The sequence below is a fragment of the Vanacampus margaritifer genome, chromosome 3 (genome assembly GCF_051991255.1).
Source record: "Vanacampus margaritifer isolate UIUO_Vmar chromosome 3, RoL_Vmar_1.0, whole genome shotgun sequence".
In the NCBI taxonomy this organism is placed as follows: Eukaryota; Metazoa; Chordata; class Actinopteri; order Syngnathiformes; family Syngnathidae; genus Vanacampus; species Vanacampus margaritifer.
Window position 1 is genome coordinate 8,458,285 of NC_135434.1, and position 18,686 is coordinate 8,476,970.

Consider the following 18,686-nt stretch of genomic DNA (forward strand, 5'->3'; position numbering starts at 1 on the left):
AGCGGGGAGACAGGTGATGCTGGGGCGAGAGTTAAAATAACAAATACGTCACCCCCGCACAGACTGGCTTGATCCAATCAGCCACCGTCTGCTGTCTTACACACACAAACACTTGCACACACATATTGGTTGACACCAGCTGGGGCTAATGATGCGATGGCTGCGGTGGTATTGCCACCACATGGGGTCTCGTTGTCTGAACCCAACCGAGCATGAATGGGCCCTGCATGCTAAAATGACAATTCTGCCCTACAGCTGTGATAAAGCAGCAAAGAGCATTGTTTTGTGTCGTCTTGTGTCTGTTTCATTTTCTGACGCAGACTTGGAAAGTGCTACAGTAAGCAAGTGCGAGAGCGAAAGGTTGCCGGGGTTAATTGGCATTGAAGTTCAAATTACTTTTTAAGTGCAGGAGGCATGTTTGTCCTCATTGATTTTGCTGACTGGGAGTCATTTATAAACAGTGTTTGCAGGGAGGGGAAAGAACTCGGAGGTAATGGAGTAGAATACCTCAGCACGTGCGGAAACCTACGGCATGAAAAATTGTTCGAGTGGAAAGAATGGGTGGATTATAGACGGCTTGGGCATAACAGTGGATGGACACATGCCTTGACGGATCAGCGGAGGCCTTTGTGGGAAGCGATCTGTGTTAGTTGGCTGGACAAACTGATGGATGGATAAAAGATTTGTGGGAAGGTATATGATGTAATGATGAATGGTTGGGTGGATAAAGGCAGGGCAGGAATACCTAAGGCGATGGATGGATGGTTGGATGGATGATAAGAGAATGGATGTCAAATTTAATGGCTAGTTCTCACAGCTTTTATTAGCATATAACAATAGCGGATCTAGATTTTTTTTTACCCTGTGGTACACCTTTTGAGCCACAAAGATAAAACAATGATAGCAATGAATGACAAATGGGTCGACGGATGGATAAATGGATGGATATACTGTATGATAGAAGGATGTATGTGAAATTGAACGGCTCGTTCTCACAGAGATTATTGACGTATAAGAACAATAGTGGATCCAGAGGTTGACCCTGGGGTATCCCTTTTGAGCCACAAAGACTAGATGAAGACAGCATTGAATAAATGGATGGATATCAAATTGAATGTCTAGTTCTCAGATATTATTGACATATACAGTAATAAAAATAGTAGATCGATATGTTTACCATGTGGTACACCTTTTGGACCACAAAAATAAGATGAAGATAGCAATCAATGATGGGTGGATCGACAGATGGTTAAATGGATGGATGGATGATAGAAGGATGGATGTCAAATAGAATGGCTAGTTCTCACCGAGATTATTGACCTATAATAAGAACAATGGTGGTTCTAGAGGTTTACCCTGGGGTACACCTTTTGAGCCACAAAGATAAAACAATGATAGCAATGAATGATGAATGGGTCGACGGATGGATAAATGGATGGATATACTGTATGATAGAAGGATGTATGTGAAATTGAACGGCTAGTTCTCACAGAGATTATTGACGTATAATAAGAACAATAGTGGATCCAGAGGTTGACCCTGGGGTATCCCTTTTGAGCCACAAAGACTAGATGAAGACAGCATTGAATAAATGGATGGATATCAAATTGAATGTCTAGTTTTCAGATATTATTGACATATACAGTAATAAGAATAGTAGATCTATATGTTTACCATGTGGTACACCTTTTGGACCACAAAAATAAGATGAAGATAGGAATCAATGATGGGTGGATTGGCAGATGGATGGATGGATGATAGAAGGATGGCTGTCAAATAGAATGGCTAGTTCTCACCGAGATTATTGACATATAATAAGAACAATAGTGGTTCTAGAGGTTTACCCTGGGGTACACCTTTTGAGCCACAAAGATTAGGCGAAGACAGCAATGGATGGATGACACAAATGGATGAATAGATTCAGTTCCTTTCATGGTTCACTGACTTCAACTAATGCGATGTGATAGCCCAGTTACTGTAGCTTATCTCATGTTCATTGTACTTCCTCTTGAACTAGTCTTCACATTTCTGGACAGTCCAAAGTAGCACTTTCCTTCTCATTTGTGGTGTACACAGCCTGCATGTTCTATTTTCTTGTTGTTGAGCATAACCTTTCGTTTCATATTAGAAAGCAAAAGGTTGAACAAGCAGCTTGCCGTCACCCAAAGAATCAAGTCTGTGAAGATGAGCATCAAGTTGCTGAAGAATAACTACCGGCACAATAACAGCAGCCCTGTTTTCCTCCCTTGCCCACATCTGAGATTTCCATTTCCTAACGTGAAGCGAGAAGGAAATTAAACAATGCGAATGGAACAACGTCGCCGCGAACATTTATGCCTCCGCCATAAAGCTCGGACAGGCTGAATTTACGAGGGTTCGCCGCCGTAAATACTGCGCTCGGGAAATGTGATTAGGCTCATAAATAGGATATTCCCTGCTGTCCTACCCTTCACCCGAGGAGTCTTGTAAAAGCATATGTTCAGGACACTTGCCTGCTTTTCTCTGTTGCCAGCCATCTGTGTGGGATCTTTACATTTACAACTGTGCCCCGCACAATCTGTACATTTTCAGAATCAATATCAGAAAATCATGATAAATATTAATTAAGGCCATCATACTCACACCAGAGATGCTGATTATTTAAAATATTCATGTGCGCAGATCGCTTGAGGCATATTTTGCTCAATAAAGTTGACGCAAGAAGCCTGTCGTTTTTTTAAGCTTCCAAATGTCTTTAAGTTTTCCTCTGAAGTTGGCTGGCCCTCTATAAATATTTTGCATTCCGCTGATTTTTTTTTCCTTTCTGGCAGGTGGAGTGGCTAAAGAACGAAGAGATCATCGACCCAGCGGAGGACAGAAACTTCTACATCACCATCGACCACAACCTGATCATCAAACAAGCGCGTCTGTCGGACACGGCTAACTACACGTGCGTGGCCAAGAACATCGTGGCCAAGAGACGCAGCACGACGGCCACCGTCATCGTTTACGGTAAGCGTCTTTATCATATAGAGGAATTGGCCTTCTGCATTCTCTGTAAATTCTTATAATACAGTAGGCCATAACATTGATTATAAACCTTATCCCACCCAAGATGTTCCTCTTCCAACTTTTGGGACCTATTGGCCAATAATAGTGCCTGTATCCTATTGATTTTTTTTTTTCAAAGGTACCCTGAGAGGTTGGTGCTAGCATATAAAACATGACTTACTGTATATGAAAAGAGTTTTTGAGACAGTTGAGGTCAAAGAACTATTCACAATCTTTCAGCTCATACAGTATTTGGCTCATATAAAAAGTCATATTATTTCATATGCCATTAGAGCCAGGCACTTTTTGTAAACCATATGTGATCCCCTTACTACAAAGCAAGAACCCAGTGACTTTTCTTACATTTAATAGTTTTAATAAAAGCAAGAAGCCTATTGATTTAACAGGGTATTTTGCATGATTTTTAAATGATTTTGAGATATTATATTAAAGATATTTGACATGATGTCAACATTAACTCTTTCACTGCCAGACGTTTTCAGAAACGGGTCGTCCCCACTTGCCAGCCGATTTAAGCATTTTGAGTGATCTTTCAAGGTCCACAGAAAATGTTGTGTTTGGACTATGGAAACACACATACTACCAAATGAAAGATTGGACTCTCAGCTTTCTTCAGAAAAAAAAAGTTTGTTTCTACCTTATTCCGTTCTTCAGTAATCAACAATAGAAAATGGTTACTTTCACCGAAATTCTCTGTTTTGAAACAAAAAACGGAGAAAAAGAGCTTTTTGTGAAACGATGTTATTTCATGCACTCTAGTGAATTGTACACTTCTTTTTGTCCATGAATGATGCCACAAACACCTAAATAGTGCTTTACTTCTGTAAAACGCTTTCACCAACAATGAAAAAGTGTTTTTTGATTGCAAAATACGTTTATTTCCATTCAACAGTGTAACAATTTGACAAAACAATTTCGCAAACTATTTACAAATGTGTGCAACTGTGGTACTACTTACAATTATGTGGATGTTTCAAATACAGTTTTTCCTTTTGTAACGCTCTCCTCGCGACCGGCCGCCATTTTTCCTTTGTCTTCCATTCTCATCTCCTGCTCGACGCTCTAGCTCCGCCTCTACTGACCCCCACCCGATCTTGTCAAAAGAGAGTCATCGCTGACCCTCTAGGGGCCAAAAATAGTCATTAGGCACAACAGACCGGCTGGAAACTTTCACCACAGCTCCGGAAGCCTTGCCCGCACCCGTTTCAAAAAAAAATAATAATAATAATTGGATGACGTCTTTAGACGTCATTGGCAGTGCTCCGTAGGTTTTTACTTGACGTCTATAAACGTCAATGGCAGTGAAAGAGTTAAGATATTTAGGTAAAAGCTAGAGGATTTTTTTTTTTATGAGATAATATACTAAAAATGTTTGAGGTAGCTGTGATGGTGGTGTCTGATGTTCAGGTTTAGATCTGATTTTCAACCAATTTTCAGATCCATATTGATTTTTACAAGACATTTTTTACTGACAATAGAAAATTGATGGATGAGACAAGAGATCCACGGTTGAGCTTTTATGTTTAGGTATTTTAGGTGATTGGCTGGCAAACAGTCCAAGGTGTGCCCTGCCTCTCACCCTAAATTCAGTTTGGATTGGCTCCAGCTGACCTGCAACCCTAATGAGGACAGGCACAAAAAATATGGATGGATGGATTATGGAACATTTTGTGTGCAGCATTTAAAACACCACTGCTGCCTCATCTAGCTGAGCCAGGTCCCATCTGCTGCTTGAAATTAGCTCCTCACTGGTGCCAACTTTCTAACTGTCATTATTTCATCAAGTGTGGATGTGAGCCTTTAAGGGGTGCGGCTGAGCTCATGTATAAGCTAAAATTGGTTATTTTGTAGTGTAATAGTCTTTGACTATTTGACCTGTTAATGGCTGAAAGTGTGTCGACAACTGTGGCTCTCCTTGCCCACGTGCAAGGGCATCACAGTAGCATACCTGATTTTTTTTTTTTTTTAATCTGAAGAGCCACCTGTCCCATCAATTTTGACTGTGTTTACTGAAATAATGATTATGATGTCTCTTTTCACTCACAAATGGACTTTATTGAATTTCGTTGTTCTGCCTATCATGATTCATTTCTGGCATACATATATGAACAGTTACACTATTTGCTCTAATTTTGTAAAATTGGATAATTTTCCACAACACAGCGGACATGATCTAGGCGCAGTGGTTGGGAATCACATGCCTTAACTTGACTTCAATTAAGACCCACCAATCACCTGTGAGCTTTTTAAATGGTGCAGCTGCGACTAACAATGACAACAAACCAATTAATAATAATAATAACAATATAAAAAATAATTTTCTGAGTCACTAGTTGAGCCTTTGTCCCAGTTTCCGGCTAGTGTTAGAGAGGAAACAATGCGCTTGTGACGCAAACAAAAAGAAAACCACGCTCCAATGTTTCCCTCCAGTGTAACCACCGTTGCGTCTATCCACTGAGTGCTTCAATCACAAATAACTGCATGTGTGTGTTAGCGTGCGCTGCAACAGACAGACAGCCCGAGATGGAGTGGTTTGACACTGATGTATCCTTACAGAAATAGATTGTTCAATCTGCGGTTCAATCTCCCCGGCTCCCCCCCGAGGGCCCAGCTGACGCTGTTGACAAGGTGAAAAAGTTGCAAGGATAGTGGAGGGATGTGGTGGATCACGAGGGGGATAAATAATAGGATGGCGGGGAGGAAGCTCAGTGAAGAAGCTCGAATTGACCTAGTTTTGTTTTTACCTGAAAGGAAAGACCCGCTTCAAACAATGACCGACACTCAGAGGAGGGAATTCTAGGTCCAGAAAGTAAAAACCCTGCCACAGTTTGGCTTTAGCCCCTAGTGCTAGCTAGCTAGCTAGCTCCCTAACAGGTAAACGAGCACCATGGTTGCTAGCTAACTGGCTAGCTCGCTCGCTAGCAGGTAAATGAGCACCATAGGAGCTAGTTAGCTAGGGAGCTAGCACCTGAGGCTAAAGCCAAACTGTGGCAGTATTTTTACTTTCTGGACCTGGATTTGGCACCCCTGCGGCGACACATCATCTGAACTCCATTTGTGTAACTAAACAGTTACTAGTCTAATTTACTCTGGCAGTACATGATATGCTGTTGCATAGAAATTGCAAAAAATAGTATTTTTGGGGATGCCAACTGCAAATCAACAAAAAGCAACACAATCGCATCAAAGAGAATCTTAGTGATACAGCATATAAAGCACTCTCTTCACTGATGAAGCTTACCATCCGAATACAACAGTGTGACGTAAAGGCACAGCAGATTTAATCTACTCCTCCATTGAGTCAAGCAAGCAGCATATCATGCACTTTCTTGACTAAAGGAATACACCTTAAAATACAACTATCCACATTTCAATCATGTGATATGACGTAAAAAGTCAGTCAGGGCAGCTTCCTACTACTCTACAGCATATGATGCATATTTTTTCTCTTACAACCATCCATTCAATGTGATACAATATAAAGCCATCCACCACATCTTATCTATTCCTTTGAGAATTCAAGCCTTATATATGTCCCATATAAAAGCTTTAACTTTTGACTGCCATCATTTTCAATGAGGCATTGCAGCAGGCCACATATCATGCACTGCCTCGAAAAGAGACATTTTGGTAAGGTATTAAAGCACATTTAACAGCAAGCAGCATTTCATGCACCATCTTGACCAGAGAAGCTCATTTTTGTTACAATTATGGCGTAAAAATATGTCCATCCAATCACGGATCTATTTTACTTCGCAGTGAACGGTGGCTGGTCGACGTGGACGGAGTGGTCGGTGTGCAACAGCCGTTGTGGGCGAGGCTTCCAGAAACGAACTCGCAGCTGTACTAACCCCGCCCCTTTAAACGGAGGACTGCCTTGTGACGGACAGGCCATCCAGAAACTGCCTTGCACCTCCTTGTGTACTGGTGAGTGTGAACTACTTTGTCATTTTTGGGCTATAACTTCCAAACGTCATGGGCAGGTGGCAGTGATGTCATAGAATTGCAATATAACACAATACAGTTCATTACGGTATCTTAATTGCTCAATTTTTTTCAAACAAGCAGCAACACATGTGAAACTCAACCATTGCTTGGAACACAAAGCAAAAAATTCATAAATAAAATCACATGAGGGCTCAAAACATCGAGAAATTATACACTTTTAAATCTTACCTCAAAACAAAATACGTCGTAAACCGAGAAATCGAAAATCCCTGAGCACCCCTGCAGGCATGTGTTGTACATGATCAATAGTCCACAACGACTTTTTCCATAAGCAGGCAGATTTGCAGCAGTCGCTCGCGAGAGATATTTATGCACTTCTCTGCAGCAAAGCAGAGACGTACAAGAAGAACTTGAAGGCCTGGGATTCAAACACTGCGATTACTGATGGACCAGTTTTATGGTATGTAAGATTTGTTGCGGTTTGCGTAATTCCAAGACATGCTAGCCATATAGCGCCATTGCATTAAGTTTATATTTATCGTGTTTGAGGATAGACAAACCCGAACTGAGGTAAGTGTGACTTTTGTCTTTTAGAGGAGACTGCCGATATGTCGGAGCCGGACAGGGAAGTTGCAGAGGACATTGGAAAAGTCCAGGAATGCTCCAAGGGACTGACTGCCCCTGACCGCCATCTTCAGGCATTTTAAGCTCGCTGCTGATGTATTGTGCATGTTCTGTAAACAGTGGAACCCTCCAAAGTCAAAAAGAGTGTTAAAAAGCACAAAAAATACTCATATAACTTTAGCAGTCAATTTTTTCACAACATCTGTCATTTAGGATGTAAATTACAGCAGCAAGTCATCGCTGGCTGAAGCTTGTTGCTAGTGCTAGCGGCTAACATAACACTCACTGTTTCTTTGCGTCACACAACATCCAAATGGAAGTCAGCAAATAGGTGAAAAACCGCAACATAGTTTTACCCCTCCCACATGCGTCAAACGTATTTAAACACACTTTTTATAAGTATTCCTTAGTAAGTGTTCTTTTGTTCTCTCGCTCACACAGTTTTCCAAATAAGAGTCAAAGCTGGCTGATTTTATGACTTAAACTGTTTATTTGGCACTTCCAGCTGGAGTTTACTGTAAAATTGACAGATAAAACGAATGAGACTAAGACATACAGTAGGCTATATTTAAACACAAAATGTTCAACCCAACCATATATAATTTTGTCAAAAAAACAAAACAAAACACAAAAGTCTGCTAGCTTAATGCTAAACTAGCATACTGTAGATGTTATAGTAATTGCTATTTTAAGACAAGGTGAAGCAACATATGCAAAAGGGCGTATGCTCACAGGCATATACAGATGTGCTCCTAGGTTTACATCGCTTAGGGGTATTTAAACTTAGGAGCACAGATGTATTTGTTCTGCTACGTGGGAACACCATGCGCCTCTTCCTCTTGCTTTTAGGTAATAATTACATTGTATCTCTACCAGTAAACCTGAGTGCTGCTGTTGAGGTTCCAAAGTGGGATGTTCCATTGTATACCACATGTTTCTATTATTTTACAGCGTTACGGCTTTATCTGAATATTCAAACATATCTGTTATACACTTTCTTCCAATAAATATTTTCTTACCCGTTTGAGCAATCTTGCTTGTTTGTCTTGTTATTCAGGCACATGATTGTGCACTTTGACATCCACAATTTATCTAAAGCATGTTACGGAGATGTTATATACCATTAAATGAGGTCAAAAGTCAGTGTTGCCATGTGCGTACCAAATTGGTGGATTGTTGTGCACAAACTATTACACATTACTAAGTGGGTATCATTTTACTGTTTGTATGGATTTTGATTGGAATGGAGCCTAGCCCACCAACCAATCGCAAGCTACAAAAAAACTCAGATTGAAATTTACAGTTGTTGAATAATTTTTACATTGTCCTCACAAGGGTCCCGGGGGGTGCTGGAGCCTATCCCAGCTGGCTTCGGGCAGTAATTGGGGTACCCCCTGCACTGGTTGCCAACCAATCGCAGAAAAAAAGGCTCATGTTTTTGTAATTTTTGGGACAATATTATTGTTAGTACAATTTTGACTAAGCTCTTTAATTTTTTTTATGGCACCATTTTTTTTTTTTAAATCACTTTCAAATAAAATCTTGTTTTTGCATAATTTCTCACCAAATTCTTATGGTTTTTGTACTTGTTCCTGCAAAATCCTTATTTTTAGACTAAATTCAGATGTTTTTAAAAAGAAATTCTACAAAATTCTTGTTTTAGTGTGATTTCTATTTCCAAAACAAATGTTATGCTTTAGCGCCATCTTGTGGCATCTATAAGCAATAATAAATCTTTTGTGTAGGGCAGCAATTACTCCGTTTTTTTTTGTTTTGTTTTGTTTTGGCTTTTAGTGCCATGACTCATTGCCTTTTACGATTACTGTATTTGTGTGCTTTTTTTTTTTTTTTTTTTTTTTACCGTTCCCTTCTAAATTATTGTGTGCTTGTACCATCTGCAACTAAATTATTTTGTTTTATCATTCCATACTGAAGTTCTGTGTTTCTGCAAACTTTCTTACTCATATCTTATTTTTTATTTACATTTTTTGTATTTTTACATTTTTGGATCCTTTCCTTTTCAATTTTATTGTTTAATTGGGCTTTTTTGTGTGTAGGTTTTGTTGTCTTTGCATCAGTTCCAACTATATTCTTCAGGTTTTTGTAAATTTCTTTGACTGAGTGCTCATGATTTCATTTCCTTTTCGCTTCCTCTAGTGGACGGCGATTGGACCGAATGGAGTAAGTGGTCAGCCTGCGGGACGGAGTGCACCCAGTGGAGGAGGCGCGAGTGCAACAACCCGGCACCCAAAAATGGCGGGAAGGACTGCGAGGGTCTGGTGCTTCACTCTCAGAACTGCACCGACGGACTTTGTATGCAAAGTGAGTTGATCTTTTGCCACCCGCTCATAAACATGCAACATGATGATGATTTGGAGAAATGCCTTACACTGGTCCATTTTACAGCTGCAGGTGTGTGGAGGAATTGGCGTCTATGTTGAAAAATCTTAAATGAATTATTTTTGCACAAGTAACAGAATCTTTATACATGATGTATTAGCAATCATGTTATGTTATCTTGCATCTTCACTCGGCCAGCAGGCAAATTTCACTATTGCACTGTGCCACTGTGACAAATTGCCCTCCAAAATGTTTTTTTTTTTTAAATCACATTTACACCCTTTTCCAATGCAAGATGATCCAAGTACAATGAAACCCAATGAGAGCCACAGTTGCAGATGCTCTTTGTAGACGTTTATTGAATGCTGGGAGAACAGTAAAACCGTCAGCACACTCATGCAGGACCACAAGCCCCAACGCTTAAACAAAACAAACACTGCATCGTCAAGCCGCAGGCCCCGCCTCTTAAATTGTAAAATATTTACATCATTTTCTGCAATATTATATTTGCATTTAGTTATTTTGTACTGTAATCCAATGTGTTCACATCAAGTTTACAAGCACTACCTAAGATACCACAAGATGGTGCTAAAGTCCTGGCTAATAACAAAATTGGTGCCAAGGAAGTATGTTGAAGTGACATCTTGACTGGGAGACTTTTAATGTCGGGGAAGGAGCCAAGATTAGCCTGGGTTAGTGTAAATCACAGCCATATGTGTCTCGTTTTTTTTTTTTTTTAAATAATAATAAGAACAACAATATAACGATTATATACATTGTATTACAATTTAAAAAAAAAGCATAATTTTCAACTAAACGTACAGTTTATGATTTTGCATCATTCCTTTCTTAATTCCCCTGTTTTTAAATCATTCCCTACTAAAAAAAAAATTGTGTCATACGTTACTAAATTCTTCTGATTTTGTCAAAATTCTTACTAAATTCATCCACTCATCCATCATTTGAACCGCTAATCCTCCCGAGGATCGTGGGTTACTAAATGTATTTGCATTTAAATATTTGCATCATTTACCTGTCCTACAATACAACTGTCTTGCTATCGTGACTTCCTACTAACTGCTTTATCTTTTCGGTAACATTTCCTACTACATTTTTCTTACAAAATAGCGATGTTTTTGTATCACCCCCTCCTAAATTGATCCTGTTTTTGTATGAAAGCTTGTGTTTATGTTGCCGTACAGCATAAAGCAAGCAGCATTTAGGCAGCGTTGCTTTATTTTTTCTTCTTCCTCCTCCTCTCGTCCCTCAGGCGTCGCTATCATCTCTTCCCTCCGCCTGCCATGTGTGTCTCTTCCTCTCATGAGGCTTCCTGCTTTCACGGTGTCGATTCATCCGCATTTACTTTCTGAACGTCACCCACCGGTCGCCTCGGCTCGCTCGGTCAAGTCAAAGCCTCCTTTCTTGCGAGGACGTCGCGTCACACAAATAACAATAATAAAGTGCACCAAGCCGCCAATTGAACTACCGTTTGGCTCATTCCCACCATGTTTTTGTGTTAAGTTTCTAAAAAGCTTGAAAGGCTGAAGCGAATATAGCAGTGGTTCGCCAAGGTGCAGGCAATTATATTTGTTGACTTGCAGCATGAGGAGGAGTACCTTGCTTACTCATTGCGCCAAGACAGTAATTGGCAGACATTTGACGAGAGCAGAAGAGAAAAAAAAATAGCGCAACGTATTTTTAGAACGCATTCTCGCATGTTTGTGTGCGTAACGATGCCACAGGTTCTCGGTGTGCTGAGCGACAACAACCCTTCATTAGCGAGGAATGATCAGCCGCCGGCTTGTCATAATCAGTATTTTTCCACATTTTTCCAAGTCACGTCAGCATCTTTGGAAAACAACTAAAAGTAAAAGTCACGGATGCACTGTATCCGTGTGTACACATACTGTATAGTGCAGTCCAACCCTTAAGGACTGAAAAATAGCAATAAGTTGTCAGCAGCTTAAAGCTCCACAATGGCTTTGTGTCATGCTATGTATAGAAATACATAAGAACATGACACAATGTAAAAAGTATACAGAACACTTATTTGATATCCATTAAAAGTTATTGTATAGAATTCCAATGTATACTTAAAACATCAGTCCATTAAATAAATTGCAGTACCTCAATTAGATGCCTCTCTTTTCCCCTGCTTAAAAAAAAATAAAAAAATAAAAAAATAAATGTTTTATGTTCATATTTTTTCTAATCTTTATTATTATACTTATGGTAGCATTTTATTCTCACTTTTTTAATTTTTTTTTATTTTTAATATCAACTTTTTTCTCCAATATATTTTTAATTTTGATGTGCAAAAAGTCCCACATATTACTTCCGATTGACACCACTCAAATTTCAACTTACTTTAAAAATTCACGCCTTCCGGGGAAAATAATCATCTGATTCCACATTACTTAAAGTACTCGCACAATTAAATGTTAAATATATATGTTTTAAGATTGTTAAAGACCTTAATCAGAGGTATGGGGTAAAGCATAGTTTTTATAAGCATTTATACTTGGAGCTGAATTAACTTCTGTTGGGAACCATTTGTGTGCAGCGTAACAGCTAAATGCCGCTTCACCATGTTTACTTCAAAACCTGGGCTCAACTAAATGACCCAATTCTGCAGACCTCCAGAGCCCTACTGGGTTGTATTGTATTTTCTCTAACAGTGGCCTTACTTGAATAAACACCACGCCCCAATTAAATGGCATGTGCCAACCTCCACTTGATTAAGTAAACGCTGCACCTCAAATTAATCCTCAAATTTTCATTCTCCGCTTGAAAAAATAAACACAACACCTCACACTGATGCCTCCTCTTTTCCTCTTTGGATAAAATAAACAGCTCGTCCATCAGGGGTCACCATGGTAACAAGGGAGCTCCAATGTGGCTCATTAAAAAACATCAAGATGATTTTGACGATACTGCATTCCAGAGGCAATTATTCCATATTGTCGCTTTCATGTTGTACTAAAGTGAGCTTTTCGAGGATGAAACTTGCAGGCTGATACATTCAGGCTCATTACACCTGATTGACTTTCTGTCTCTATAACGACTCGACACACTGCGCTTACGTTTCAACTACTTCCTGTAGCGCTAACAGGAAAACATAAAATATGTGTGAGCGTGTGTGTGTGTGTTACAGCACGGAATACGTCTCCAGCAAATAAATTATGATGTCAACTTTTAGAGTCACAGTAATCTCCGGAGATGGAAGAGCTGCCTTGTAACATTTTATATTGTGTTTGCGTTTGCATCACACAAGACAGCAGGTAAAACACAAACAAAAGCTGTATCTCGTTAGCAAAAAAAAAAAAAGCAGTTTGTCACTATCTGGTGGTATCTTGGTGCTGAGAACCTATGTTGAACTAAGAAGAGGAGCTTAATTTAGTCAGGACATAGCTTTGTCTAATTAAAAAAAAAAACTACTCTCATTTGGCGTCCCCACTTAATCAAATGTTTTTTTTCTACCCTAATCGGGCATGCAGCATGTTGCGGTCACGTCGCGTTAGCTTTTTAGCGTCATCTCAACCGCTAATCTGTTTGGCATTTGGCAGATGCGCCAACGATTAAGAAGAAACGGTGAGCAGAAAGAGTCGCACGTTTGTTGTTAAATGCCGTCGAAGATCAACAACGCTGATAGGGTTGAGTCCGTGTTTTGTGTTTTTGTCCCATTTGACTGCCTTTTTGTTGTCGTTTAGTTCATCCATCCATCCATCCTTCATCCCTTCCTTTTCCTTGTCCCCAAGGTTCATTGTTTGAGACGTCCAAAGAAAAGAGTGATGTGGGATTCACATGTAAGTTTTATCCTTCATTTCTTGCCTTTTTCTTGCTTTCTTTGTGTGTGTGCTTGTGTCCATGTCTATTTGTGCTCTTTTCTTATCCCGAGATCCAAGTATTTGTTTGCTGTAAGGAAGTCAACTGGGCTCTCGTGCTGGCATCAAAGGCACATCAATTATTTTTCACCGTTGTAAGCGTGATGGGAATGTGAATCAAAGGCGCATCAATTTGAACAAGAACGTTTTTTTTACTAGGTAAATAAATTGTTCAAAGATGGAAAGGAAACATGGTATACACTTTCACATTTTAGTTCCTCAGTGTCATAATAGTCATATTTATCAAAAAAAGAAGAATTACACCACACTTTACTGTACAACCATTTTGTATATGAAATTGCTCAGTTTTGGGGGACAGTTCTGCCTGCATGTTTTTTGTTACCAAGCAAGGGGCGGAGCTTGTTTATTGTGACGAAACGAGCGGCTATTCAGTGTTGCCAGCTTCCACGTCCTACCTACCTAGATATGAGGTTTAAAAAAAATAAATTAATTAAAGGACCAATCCACTACTTGGATCAATTTGGCCCAACTTGATTTGAACCTTGTATGATGCAAATTTTGGGTTGTTTTATCTTAAACAAGTAGGATCAAATTGACCCAAGTAGTAAATCAGTCCCGACCCAATTTGGGTTATTTTTGACCCAACTGTTTTTAGAGTGTACCGTACATACCTAATTTGTTACCTACCCTCTAAAAACAGTTGGGTCAAAAATAACCCAATTTTGGTCATAAAAGGAACAACCTGCAACTTAGGTCAATTTGACCCAACTTTTTGGGTTGTTTTGTACAAAACGACACTCTTTTTTTTTTGTGGGGTTGTGTAAAATGAAAAATTATTTGAATTGAATTATTAAACAACCCAGAAAGTTGGGTCAAATTGACCTAAGTTGCAGGTTGGTTGACCCAAGCAGTGGATCGGTCCCTTTATGACCCAATTGTGTTGTTTTTCACCCAACTGATTTTACCTACCCTCTAGAAACGCTTGAGTAAAAAAATAACCCAATGTTTGATTAAAAGGGACCGACCTACTACTTGGGTCAATTTAACCCAATTTTCTGGGTTGTTTAGTACAAAATTACCCCTTTTTTTGGTCTTTTTCTTTTTCTTACAAAATGAGGTGTGTGTTGTTGTTGTTTTTTTTGTTTTTTTTTTGGGGGGGGGGTCTTTTGCACAAAGAAAATTGGGTCAAATTGAAAATTGACGCAATGTGGTGGATCGATCCCTTTTGGATGCAAATTGGGTTATTTTCGACCTAACTGTTTTTAGATTATCTACCTAGCTACACTCTAAAAACATTTGGATCAAAAGTAACCCAATTATGGATCAAAAATGGACCGATCCACTTCATGAGTCGATTAGACCAATTTTTCCCACCCACGTAAAGGATCTGACTCATATTTAGGAGTTGTTTTACACTAAAAGACCCATTTCTTGACTCAAAGTTGGGTCAAATTTACCCAAGTAGAGGATCGGTCCATTTTTGACCCATAATTGAGTTTAGCTACAGGTATTTACCTACCTACCTAGTCACCTAGCTAATTATCTGCATTTTTCTCTACCAAGCTAATTACATATTGTATCTACCTAACTACGTACTTAGACAACCTACCACCCACCCTTCCCTATGACGATAACACAAAATTTCACACAAAAAATACCTACCCAACACTGACCTACCTTGTGTGTGTGTGTGCGCGCGAGTGTGTGTGAATGCGTGTGTATGTGTGTATGCGCGACCTGGCATTTGAGAGTAAAACATCCACCCCCTCGCATCGAGCGCTGTCAGATTAGACTGAGCAGCGCATCAAAGATGTACGAATCCGACTCTCGCTTCAGGTGTTTCATTGGCTCCTTTTATAGTGCGTCCACTCTGATGTAGAAATGTGGGACCGGCTTTTCCACATTTTATTGTGTGACAAACACACACACACACACACACACACACTGGTGGTTAAAATCTGATGCTTGTGTGTCCACGGGGGTGAAGACAACTTCATTTGTTGAGCTTTGAATTTTAAATGTGGGTCAGTTCCGATTCACTGCGATGACTTTGAAGTTCTGGATCATAAATACAAAGATGAATGTGGAAACAGTAAAAAGACAAAAGGGGAATAAGACTCAACGAATGCTAATCCAAACTTTGACTTTTTTGCCTGTATGACTTTTTTCCCCCTATAATATTACTACTTTTCCCTCATGCTATTGTCAGATGTTGTTGTTTGAATCGTCTCAATAAATGACTATTTTCCTCATAATATTACGACTTTATATTTGTAACATTTCACGCAAGATTACAACTTACTTTTGCTCAATTTTAAGATGTTTTTTCTGGCATTGTTGTGTGACTTTTTTCTTATAACAACATAACTTTTTTCCTTGAATATTACGCCATTCTCTCACTCTACTGTCCAACTTTATTGTCATGATATTCTCAAAACATTACTTTTTCTTACAACATGAATTGCCGATGAATGTAACTTTTTACTCATGATTGTACAATTTAGTTACTATTCGGCAATGGCCATTATACACCTCAGTACATGAGATGTGTAGCTTGTGTTACCTTCCTTCACTTCCTCATTCTATCACAGCCCATTCATTCTGTCATGCTGCCTTCTCATCACATGCGCACACGCGCGCACACACGTCCGAACCCATTATTCATCCAAGCGGGTCGAAAGTGTTCACCCACGTCCAGTTGCTTTTTCCCCTCTCCTGTGTCTGGTTGTCAGGAGCGAGCCTATTATGCCAGGCTGTCAAGCTGTAAAAGAGCATTAAATAAACAATGAATAAACTTTCTGGTGTTGTAGACCTTAAAACGGAAGGTGAATCAGATAAAGATAGATTCATCAAATAGATGCATCATGATTACTATCACAATGTTGCAAATTAAGAGGATTAGCGTCAGCCCCCATTCATCGTAAAGCATATAAAGAAAAAGTTGTTTGTAGTTTTGCTCCTCACACACGCTTTTAACACATTTTGACTTTTTTTTTTTTAAGTATTCCATAGCAAAGAGCTGGATGATTTATCGATTAATCGATATATCAGATTCTTGGGCAATGTAAATATGTCCACAGATCTCAGTACAGTATGAACTGCTTGTGCCCTGATCAAATTCACCAAAATCGCATTAGACCGGTGGTTTACCCTGTGCCAACACTGAGACGTGTTCTGAGCAGGTGGAAGTTTAGACTTTCTGTCACTAAATTCTCTCTGACACTCTCTGCTGTGAGGAAACGCCCAGCTTGGTGGTGTGCCAAATTGGCACTAAAAAAATCGGGAAAAATCAGGACCTGGAAAAAAAAACAAGACAAAAATGAACAATTTGCTGGGGTTTTTTTGTTTGTTTTTTTATATATAGGAAATTACGAAAGCGTATTGCATTCACTTGAAAAAAAATTAATCTTTTTTTGGGGAGAGCTTTGTTTTTTTGAGTATTTTTATTTTTTGTTTTTCTGAATATTTTTTCTGTTTTACTGAATATTTTTTTCTGTCAAAAAGCTATTCAGAAAAACAGGCTGAACATTTTTTTTTTTTCGAAAAAACAGGGGGGTTATTTTAAAAAACGGAAAAAAATATTTTTAAAAAAACAGGGAAAAAATATTTTTTTAAAAACTGAAAAAAAATATTCAGAAAAACAGAGCAAATATATATTTTTTCAAACAGAAAAAAAATACCAAACATTTTTTTAATAAAACAGAAAAAAAAAACAAAGCTCCCCCCCAAAATTTGTCAGAAAAACAGGACTTTTTTTTATTTTCAAGTGAATACAATACGTTTTCGTATCCATTCGTAGCGCATGGAATTCTCAGACTTGATTATGAGCAACAAACATGTGCCCTCACTCGCTACCCCCATTCAGCCTCCCCTGAGACGCTTGAGGTGGTTCACAGCGCCCTCAAGTGGACACTCTTGAGAATTTCTCTGTGAAGATGTGCACAGGGTGGAATGCAAGATCAAAAACAGGGGTGCCCAAGTTCGGTCCTCGAGAGCCTCCATCCAGCCTGTTTTCCATGTTTCTCTCCACCAGAACACCTGATTCATGATCAAGATCGTTATCAGGCTTCTGCAAAGCTTGCTGATGAGCTGATCATTAGATTCAGCTGCGTTGAAGGAGGGAGACATGGAAAACAGGCTGTATAAGGGGCTCTCAAGGACCGGACTTGGGCACCAATGATCTAAAGAGACCATTAAAAAAAAAAAAAAAAGTCCATCCAACCGTTTTTACTTGTAAACACCAAAAATAAATGTTTAAAAAAATAATTTTAGTAGGGAGACTTCACATAAATAAAAGCAGCTTTTGTTGCGGTGCAGGTGCAAACCACTGCACGCAAGTGCTGTAATAAGTTGGTAAATTAGTCATCTAAATGGAAAACTGAGCTTCTTTTTAAATTGAATTTTAATTAAATTAGATGCAGCTAATAAATTGAGTTTGAGGCACACAACAAGCGCATTACATTTGACTGCTTGTTGCTATAAGTTGATTCCCTGCTTTTAAATGTTATTCAGCCAAGGAAATTGTTTGCATTCTTTAGAATCTCTTTTCCCCATGTCAACATTCACTCATTTGCTTCCTCTCGTCCCAACTTCCTATCACATGCGTAGAATTTTAAAATTACATTATTTTTGTGTGTGTGTTGAAGGCCGCATGAATGAATGGATGAGCATCTTTAAAAAGCCTCATGTCATATTGAAGAAGGACCCTTGTAAAATAATTAACAAGCTTATTAAGATGGAACACTTTTATGAAAAGTGTCTCTCACCACCGGTGTCTAGACTAATGCTCTTATTACGCATGCCCGAGGCCTGTTTAAAAGTTTCACAGGTCGTCCTTTTACTCTGAAAGGTGGGGGGATGAGGTGATGTCGTTGTTCA

General features: G+C 39.1%; 1 protein-coding gene across 5 annotated transcripts in view; it reads left to right on the plus strand.

The window, feature by feature from the left end:
- LOC144049184 (netrin receptor UNC5C-like) overlaps nucleotides 1–18,686 on the plus strand; it is a 197,225-nt gene that overhangs the window by 157,114 nt on the left and 21,425 nt on the right. For 4 of the 5 annotated variants that reach the window (XM_077561882.1, XM_077561885.1, XM_077561886.1 and 1 more), the window contains exons 5-8: nucleotides 2,811–2,991; nucleotides 6,811–6,978; nucleotides 9,781–9,945; nucleotides 13,722–13,769. In XM_077561882.1, the coding sequence (XP_077418008.1) occupies nucleotides 2,811–2,991; nucleotides 6,811–6,978; nucleotides 9,781–9,945; nucleotides 13,722–13,769 (562 nt within the window). The remainder of the gene's footprint in view (nucleotides 1–2,810; nucleotides 2,992–6,810; nucleotides 6,979–9,780; nucleotides 9,946–13,721; nucleotides 13,770–18,686) is intronic. The other variant, XM_077561883.1, reaches the window with a different exon arrangement.